Consider the following 10,285-nt stretch of genomic DNA (forward strand, 5'->3'; position numbering starts at 1 on the left):
CCGGCAGTGTAAAGTGGAAGTTGGTTGAGAGTTCTCTTTCTCCAGGAACGCATGGCTGGTTTGGTCAGGGCCTGGGCCCTGTTGAGGCCACGCCAAGCACCCAGGAGAAGTGAGGAAGTCGGAAGAGTGGGTGATTGGAGTCGTTGTTGGTTGGAGTCTTTGTTCCAAAACTCCTGAGATTGTCCTTGGTTCTTGGTGAGAGAGTCTTCTCTCTCCTGCCTAAGCCCATATCTGGTTGGATCGAGGCCTGCTGGGCCCTGGGGCCCCCGTGGAGGGGGCTCCCCAGTATCACCAGAACAATGTTGCGGCTGGATGAAAGAACTAAGAGAGGGAGGTCACATGTGGACTGTCTCTAATAAAGCCTGGAAAAGATCCTCCCCTAAGGGTTGAACTCGACCAATCAGAAAGGTGACATGTCTGAGAGGGAAAGTGGCTCTTAGTTGATTTATGGGTCTTTGTCCCTAGCGTGGTTATACCTTCATTAATGCTCAGATAGCTATAACACATCCAGACTGCATTCTCGAAGAAGGTGATGTACATCAAATTGTGAGTTATTAAATGAGGATTAATTAGGTAGGAGGCATGATACAGGTGAGGTTACATTGACCGTTAGTTGGTTGTATACCAGGATACATACCATAATATATACCTAATAGTACACCAGACAGTAAACCATTTACACTGTTTCTTTCACAGTTTTATGCATGTTCATTTATAGATCAGTTAGTCTATGATTAATGCAGCAAAGTCTGTTTTAAAGAGGGTTTCTTTCTTCCATAGTCTCTCTCTTGTGCATGTGCACATGTGCATGTGTGTACGACCACATTCCTCGGAGGTCGTAAAATCTCCTTATCATGCCCTGTAACATGACACTGTTTCTGCCCTTGTGTTCGTTCATTTGGGCTGTTAGTTTTGGAGTTTCATAAACCTTTGTATATAATGAATAATTAGTGTGTGTCTGATTGGTCCATACCCTACATAATGGACCGTTATAATTGTATTACTTTATGAGCAATTTCTATCTACATACACCGCGCATCCCCTTGCGTTGAAATGCGCCAACATGTTTCTACAGTAGTCCTAAACAGACAAACACGTTTCGTTAGTATGTTGAATGGTTAGTTGATGAATTTACGTGGATAATGTGGAGTTAACTATGTTCAAGTCATTTATTTGCATAAATCTGTCATATATAAATTGTTCCCGTGGGAACTGTTGTAAAATGCCTACAAATCCAGAGAATGCTTTTATGATATGCTATTGCATTTGTGATATAGTGTATTGCAATAATTTTGAAAAGACGCATGCGACTGCTTGAGCAGACTCCCAAATGTGTTTTATTACGCCAACGTTTCCTGTTCTTATCATCATCATGGCCTCATTCCCTTTGTTACATGTTCCCCGGGGCAGGGTTTATGTAAATTTAAGGGTTAATGATGTCACTAACCCAGGAAGAAGTTCGTTGTAGTCCTCAAAAAGTGATTTTAAAAAAAAGAATATATCTCCCTTTGCATTGAAATTTGAGCGTCGTAACTTTGCAGATGTTGTTTATGCTCAAACAGCAACATTACACACTAACTAAAGTTAAAAAAGGGAAATATTCAACCACCCCTTAAATATTGCTGACCCACTTTGGCTCAATGTGTTAGATAAAGTGGGCCAGTGGGATTTACTGTCTAATTTGAGTATAATTACTGAAGGTTAAAGGTCATCCACTTTACCTACTCAAATGAAAGAAAGAGCAGAAAATAAGACGAGGAATTAAGTTCAATCTGTAGAGTGAAGAAAGGATGAGAGGAGCAAAATGTAGATGCAGAATATAACGCTTTAAAATATGGACAAATATTAAGTTAATTTACAGTTTTTATAGAAAACAGACAGAAAAAAAAGTTTTACAATATGGTTACCATTTTAAATGTTCCTCTTATTGAATTTGTTAGCCTTTTTGTTGCATGTTTTGTAGTTGCATTTTTAATGTACAGTTCATTTTCATCCATATTCGAATATCTGATATTCAAATTTCATCAAATTTAAAGTCAATATAACATATTTCTATCAGTTGTTTTGAATTTTACACATGCACTGAGTGAACTGATGAATATTACTCAACATAGCCTATCTATATGCTTTTGGGTCTGGTAAATATGCTGTGGAATATGTTTGATTGATGTGTTAATAAATCATGTGTTTTTAAGATACAGGATCATTTTTGATAAATCAGGGATGGCTCAGATTACCAGACCAATTTACCTGAAAATAAATTTGTCGAGTGCATGATCTCAAAATGTTTATTGCTTTATACCTTGAAAATAACACATCAACTGTATTCAAAATTAAATATTAAAGTTGGACCTTAAAGTTAACAAAAGTAATAAAGAAAAGAAAAAACAAAAATAGTTATCTAAATTACACGTTTAACAAAAAGTGGCCCACTTTACCTACATTCACTCTACTAAAAGGGGATTTTAACATTGATGCCATAAAATAATATTTCCCCCAAACATTTTTACTTCTGCCTTCAAAGACAATTAAATAACAGCCCAATTGCATGTATAATATAGGCTTGTCAAGCTTGGGACAGAGTCTGTAGAAATGGTTTCTTTAAAAAAGAACAACTGTCAGATAATCACTTATGAGAAATTAATATCTGCTATAAAAAGTGGTGTCAAGCATGAACTTCAAGTGGAATTGTACACTAAGAATTAATGCGTCACACTTGAGTCACCAAATTAAGAGAAGAGAAATCTATAGCAGTACTTATTTTAATAAACACAAAACAATAGAGATAATCTACACTGGAGAACATATTGTGCAAGGCAAAACAAAGAACTGAATGCTATATAAACACAGGCAGACAAAGGGAGCTAAATGAAACACAGGTGAACTTAATCAGTGATTAACAGGCTAACGGACTATCATGGTTAACTTGTAGCTCCACATGAGTTCCTAAAAGAGCAACCAAAAGTGGGACTGCAAAGGAACATTCTCTACCCCAGTTCAGGACTGCACACGGAAAAAGTGTAGTAGTATTTTTGTGACTGCAATATTCAGGCTCCACACAGATTAAGGACAACTTTTCACCTATATGGTAATGTACCTTTGCTGTTATTTATCTCTCCATTCTTTACTACTTTAAAGCACAACAAAAAGATTAAAACGATGTACAAAATAAACTTTTAGTTTTATATTTGCAAAGTGAACTTTTTAAAAGTCCTTGACTTGTTTATTAAGAAACATGCTTCTGAAAGTCTACTGTATGTAGTACGTACACTTCAGTGGCTTTTTATTTCATCAATGTTATGTTCTCTGCAAGTAGACCTATTATTTTCTCTTTTTTCCTTTTAGTATACGCTCAAGAATAAGTACTAGCTACAAGTACATATTCAATACAAATAAGCACACCTTTTCACAAGGGTACATGGCAATTCAAAAATAAATACAATTTCTTTTATATGGTTTTCTGTTGCAAGCTAATCTGGTTGTGCTATTTTACCTAATGCAATTTCCACTCTCAAAGCTCCCTTCAACAAAGCTTTGACCTTTATTTAATCAAATATTACATTCTTAACCCAAATGACATGATTTCACTAAATCCACTCTTCATTGTAGGCTTTAAAGATCAATATGGAGAAAATCATCCTAATATTCCCTCTGATATTGCTGGTCCTGCATATACAAGGAGGAGAGTTCTCTAAAAATCCAGCTTGTTCGATTGCCGAAGCTCCACAGCCGGAAGTCGTGGAGTTCGACAACACAATCTATGCCACTTGTGAAGTAACTCCCAGCCCTAATTTGCCACCTTGCCAGCCAAAGATCTTTGGGCAAATCCTCTTCAAGCAGGTCTTCCCCAATGGAGATTTAGAAGTGAAAATCAACCTCCGTGGTTTGCCTGCCATCGATCATCAACAGCGTGCCATGCACATCCATCGGTATGGAGACATCAGTCAAGGGAGCATCACTGTTGGTCCTCATTACAACCCACACGGCGTTGACCACCCTCATCATCCTGGAGACCTAGGCAACTTTGCTTCTGAGCAAGGAGTTATAAGGCAGTTCCTGAAGCTCCCAGGGGCCAAGCTCTTTGGGCCTTATTCCATTCTGGGACGTGCGGTGGTGGTTCATGAGAAGGAAGATGATCTGGGAATGGGTTCAGATGAGGAGAGTAAACTCAGTGGGAATGCTGGACAGAGAATTGCTTATGGGGTGATTGGTATTACTACTCCAAGTCTGTGGCAGAAGACCGAAGTGCTCCCCAAGAAAAAATGTGGAGGAGGGCACTGAGACTCAAAGATGAGTCGGATCTGGTGGAAGAGCACATTCAAATAGGATAATCATGATGATTGTGTTTTCTTTGTGTCCTACAATAAAGTAATATTTAATAACCTGAACATTCCCATGTTTTTGTTTAGAGACTTTTTGGCAATAGCTTCCAATAGCAAATGGCTATACTCTTAAAAAAAAATGTAGTGAATACAGGTAAAGTGGGCCGTTTATGTTTGGTTGTACTGCTCTTGATGGGTTTACACTTTACATTAAAACCGACTGTAAAGATTAACTTTTTCTTTAAATGATAAAATTGGTTGATGCAATATGACATTGGTGGGTGTGGCCACATCTCAAGGGAGGACACCCTTATGGTAAAATTTAGAAAACCCTCTAACATAAGATTTTATCGTCTAAATTCTAAGATTTCTCTCTAAATGTTAAGGCATATTTTTGTGATCGCTCCGGTTTTATTTGTTACTCTCAGTTAATGGGGAATAAAATATTTTAAAAATGTGTTAATTTTCTTGTAAGGTGTTGTAAAGGGGTCCTATAATGCCACTTTTTTACAAGATGTGAAAAGTCTCGGTCCCCAGAGTGTGTATGTGATGTTTTGGCTCAAAATTCCTTGCAGATAATTTATAGCATGTTAAAGGTGCAATATGTAATATTTCTGAGGATCTATTGACCGAAATGCAATATAAGATCCATAACTATGTTTTTAGTGGTGTATAAAGACCTTGCATAATGAACCGTTATGTTTTTGTAACCTTAGAATGAGAGATTTATATCTCCATAACCGCCGGCACCCCCTTCTATGGAGGTCGACATATTGTCTCGTCATGTTTCTACCGTAGTTGACAGCGAACAAACAGCGCTACAGAGCGCGTTTCGTCACTAGCTTGAAAAATAAGTTTTCAGTGGTGTATAAAGACCTTACTTAAAGGTGCATTGCGCAACAATTCATGTTAAAATACCCGTTTTTCTAACCCATACATGCTTAAAGAACTGCCTGATGGGCTGAATGAGCCCTTCTCTGCGCACTGAGATTGCCTCTATAATCCTGTACTGTAAAATATATAAGAGGGATTCGGGTTTGAATTTGAGACAGGGCGTGACGTCATGCTCACCAGGCTATGTCTCGCAGGTTTGTGTATTCGCCGGCGCCGCCTTTCTCCGCATCAGCGAAGACAACTCGTGCATCAAAGGTAGAAGATGGATTCAAAGAGACCGGCTTGTAGTGCATTCCAAACCCCACCGCAAACTCCGCGTAAAGTAAAGAAAAGAAAAATTTTGTCTAGTGCCACCAAAAGGTCCAAATTGGAGTCAGACAGGCGTCGGAGTAAGACGAGAATCAACCTCGGGAAGGCATTCAACAAATGGAGAGATCTCCGGTCTGCTCTTGGTCTCAAACGGGATCCTCAGTTGGCTTTTTTCTTGATAAAACGGTAAGATATAGCCCAGTCTCTAATGTTTGATATGGCCAATCTATGTACGTTATGACAACAAATGACGATGCGTAAAATGTGTAATGCTTTAGCGTAAGCTAGATACATGTACAATCAGAATTGGTTTTACTACCATTGTTAGTGAACCGTTTCATAAACTAGGAATTGTGTTCGGAAGAATAGTACATCATGAAACATAAAACATATCCAATAAAAGATGCTAACTATGTTTTTGTGTATGGCCTAGCGGTAACGTTAGCCTTGTGTCCATTGCTAACATGCTAAGGTGTTCATGTTATTGACCAACAAGGAAGAACGCCGTTGCATTGGCTATATTGTATTTTTCGGTAAAAATAGTAAATTGTTCCCGTGAATGTGGTACATTTTGTATGTAGTATATATGAGGTATGTGGGGGCAACAATGTATTATACTCTATGTAAAACAATAACTTTCTTCAGAGGCTAACTTTAATGGGTCTGGACCTGGTTTCGCTCTGATTTAATCCTATTTTAGATATTACTCTGATGTAATAATCATTATTACCTGTAAAAAATTGAGTAAATTATAACAGAAAAAGGATGTATTGTTATTGGAATATTCTACTTAGCAGATCAATAACAGGCTGAACCCCGCAACCTGTTTGGCTTTTATGAAAACGTCATGGTGACATTTGATTGTTTATTACCTTGAGACATTTGAGTGAACGTTGTTGACCAACCTTGTATGGTATGATTATTATTTTGAGCTTTTGCGAAGTAATCAATTATATTGTTCATGAACTTGTTTTCATAACAATACAATCATAGGTGGATGTAAACACAAAGAAAAGTTTTCTACTACCCCCGTTTTCCCCTCACACATAAGAGTAATTTACTCAAATGTCTTTCCTTCCATATATTTGAAATGACTTGCAGATTTATAACTTTATTACCTCTGAAGACATTTTGGCTGTACACCAAAGATCTGTGCGGCAGATGCTCCTTTAGTTATGAAAAGCTCGTGCTGGTGCATGCGTGCAGCGTGCGTGTGGTCCATGAGCGTGCACAACTCTGGTTGCAGTTTCGCTAGTCGCCAGAGGGGGCGTAGTTCTGCAAAAACTCAGAGACTTGCGTTTTGCACCTTTAATGAACCGTTATATTTGTATTACTTTATGAGTAGTTTCTATCTACATACACCGCGGATCCCCTTACGTTGAAATGCGACAAGTTTCTACAGTAGCCCTAAACGGACAAACACGTTTCGTTAGTATGTTGCTCTTTTTGCAAGGAAGCAAGCTTAGTTCAGCGAATAAAACACTGACACAATGATGAACAAGTAGCAATAATATTCACAATAACATATAGTTTTACTGAATAATTAAGTAAACATAATTTCTTAATTTATCCTTGTAAAGAAACCTCATTGCTGAACTGGCTACTCCCTGCTGTCTCCGACGATGACATATTTTCCTGTCGGCCACTGTAAATCTTGTTGGTTGCAATTCGTAACCTCACCACTAGATGCCGCTAAAATCACACACTGCACCTTTAAAATTGTCACTTTTTGTTGATAAGCAAAAACATGCTTGTTTTTGTGTGTCTTTTTAAATGGAAATGAGCTGGTGCCCTTTCAAAAACAGGGCGGAGCTTCAGGAGTTAGTGTTAGAAGCTCTGATTACATCACACAGACAGGCACTCACAAATGTCAGAAACTCTTCAGCCTTTTATGTTCAAACGGGAGTCAGACAATGATGGAGAGACTCAAGAACTGACAACATCTAGAAGGCAACAGGATGTTTCTGAATGGTTAGTTGAGGAATTTACGTGGCTGATGTGAAGTTAACTATGTTCAAGTCATTGATTAGCATAAATCTGTCATATATAAATTGTTCCCGTGGGAACTGTTGTAAAATGCCTTCAATTCCAGAGAATATGCTGCATGAAGGTAGAACTGGTTTAGTTCAATTATGGTTAACTTATGGTGTAATCTTGCTTTTATGATATGCTATTGCATTTGTGATATAGCAACCCAGTCTCATATAAAAACGTACCTGGGTACGTAGAGCCATAGGACTATTATTTTGTTAAAGCGTCATGAAACTCCCCTCTTTCAGCTCAAGTCTAGCTCACAATCTTTTTGAAAAATGCAACTTAAATGGGCGTGGATGGCTCTGAGAAGAAGGGAGGGAGTGGGTGTGGCACGGCAGGGGAGAGGGGGAACTGTCATCAGCCAGCAGTGTTGCCAGATGTACGATAATTATCGTATTTGTACAATAATTTTGACCTCTGTACAATGTACGATCAATAATGAACAATAATTTTCAGTTTTCAGTCGTTCGTCCAAACACACATCCTACCGCTTCTCTCTCTGACCCCGGATCATTTCGCAGACTCGCCTTCCTGCAAGCAAGCACGTACACAAACACACACACAGGCACCACACGGTGTCGCCCGCCCCGCACGTCAACACTACACATTCACAAGTCTCCGGCATTAAGCATACAATTGATATATTATCGAAATATCTAAAATGTTCATAAAGACCGCTTATTTAACAAAAGGCAAGTAAAATGACCAGGGTTACATTTTAGACACACACATACCTCTGAAGGGATAGAAAAGTCCTCAGGACTTGGTACCGCATTACTCGCAAGACGTAACTTGCATTGGTTATCGACAAGGCCGAAGTCCACCATTCTCCAGTTCTCGAAGCTCTCTCGGGTAAAATGTTTGCGGCACACGTATTAGATGTGTGCGTGGTTGATGGCCAACCAACCGCCCGGAGCCAGAGTCTAGCCCTGGCAGCATCGGAGGGAAATATATTCAACCCACTTTGACTTTTGCACCACGAAAATATACACTTGCGTCCTGTTTTGGTGATCAGAAAGGACTGTATAATCAGACTGGTCTTTAAATGGTTGTGGCCACCAGGGGGCATCGATTATAATGCAGACAAGATGTTCCGTTTAGGTGTTTTATTAAAATAAAGGTTTAAATGTGTGTGGTTCTGTAAAACAGAGATACAGGCATAAATCAGTAAATGTAGACTCTCTATATAAATGTCAAATAGTTATTACATGCAGTATATAATAAAACAAACACAATCAAGATATTAAATTATAGTTTTGTTACGTATGACTTAAATGCAGTGTTATAATAAATGCTTATCACTAAGCAAATACAATACTTAGAACTGCAGTAGTACACTATATCCCTGTTCAAAGATTAATTTGTTCCACATTAACTGCAACAATATACAACAGGCTAAATTCAGCTGAACATAATAATTATGAACTGCAGAGTTATTCCTTCAAATAAACAATGTTACACATTGTGCAAGAACAACAGACATTATTTAAATAGAGAAACGTAAGGCTTGCAGAGCAACAGCGTTAATTTACATTGTTCTCAACGATTAAACACACAGACGGTGAAAAGCTCCGCCATTGTAAGAAAACAAGCACTAACGTACCACAACATTATTGTGAGGTAAAACGAACAACAAACATCAGTATACTTACTGGTAGTTGCACGCACACAATTCTAGGAACTTATTATAAGTACAGCAACACTATATTATATTCTCTATATCAATATAGACTACACAGTCTTTCAACACCAGCACTCTCTTTCAAACTTTCCCGAAACTGAATGAAAGCTGTCTTCTTCTGCGAACCGCAGAGCGCAGTACCGCTCCTGATTGACTGATTCCCAAGCAGACAGATTTATCTGCCTGAAGAAGTCATTCTTCGTCACAGCCGCCCCTAAATTTGTTACATTAAATTTGCCACTCTAAGAAAGACTGACCGTATCAGTGTCTGGTATGGCAGGCAGAGCTACAAGGCGAGCGACTGGCCTCGTGTAGAATTTTTCCTTGACCTTGACTACTGCAGTCCTGACTCTTCCATCAGTTCCTGGAATAACCTCAGTGACATGACCTAAAGGCCACTGCGCTCTTGGCAGCTGCGGGTCCACCACCATCAGTATGGTTCCAGTTTGCAACTGTGCAGGGTCCTTGTACCACTTGGAGCGAGTCTGAAGAGTTGGGAGGTAGTGTCGGACAAAGTAGGACCAAAACTGGTCAGCCAGCACCTGAGTATGTCTCTAGCGGCGGCGACTCAGGAGCTCAGATTCAGCATACACAGCCTGTGGTAAAGAGGGGTCGAGCCGCCCCATGAGGAGCAAGTTAGGGGTTACTGGGTCAGCATCAGCCATGTCTGTTGACACGTAACCCAGTGGTTTGGAGTTTAAAATCTCCTCCACTTCAATAAGTACTGTCCGTAGGACCTCTTCAGGGACAGTCTGTGACTGGATGGTGGCATACAGTGCAGCTTTAACAGACCTCACTTCCCTTTCCCAGACTCCTCCAAAGTGTGGGGCGCTTGGGGGGTTAAACTGAAACCTAATCTGGTGTTTAGCCAGATGCGCCTGGAGTGTGGGGTGTAATGACCTGAAAGCCTCCTGGAGTGCTCTTTCACCTCCCTTAAAATTAGTGCCCTGGTCGGACCGGAGCTCTGCTAGCTTACCCCTTTGTGCAATGAAACGGCGGAGGGCCATTCGAAAGGAATCCGAGTCCATACTGGACAGAACATCCA

At 39.5% G+C, this 10,285-nt stretch overlaps 1 protein-coding gene across 1 annotated transcript; it reads left to right on the forward strand.

Annotated features, from left to right (window-relative positions):
* Window positions 1–2,982: 2,982 nt before the first annotated feature.
* On the forward strand, window positions 2,983–4,333 carry LOC143710751 (uncharacterized). Its single transcript, XM_077201880.1, has 2 exons — window positions 2,983–3,088; window positions 3,610–4,333. Exons 1-2 carry the CDS (start codon window positions 3,086–3,088, stop codon window positions 4,279–4,281), a joined length of 675 nt encoding a protein of 224 aa, XP_077057995.1. The 5' UTR covers window positions 2,983–3,085; the 3' UTR covers window positions 4,282–4,333.
* Window positions 4,334–10,285: the final 5,952 nt, after the last annotated feature.

The sequence above is a fragment of the Siphateles boraxobius genome, unplaced genomic scaffold (assembly GCF_051911475.1).
Source record: "Siphateles boraxobius isolate OS27281-9 unplaced genomic scaffold, OSU_SipBor_1 48, whole genome shotgun sequence".
NCBI lineage: Eukaryota > Metazoa > Chordata > Actinopteri > Cypriniformes > Leuciscidae > Siphateles > Siphateles boraxobius.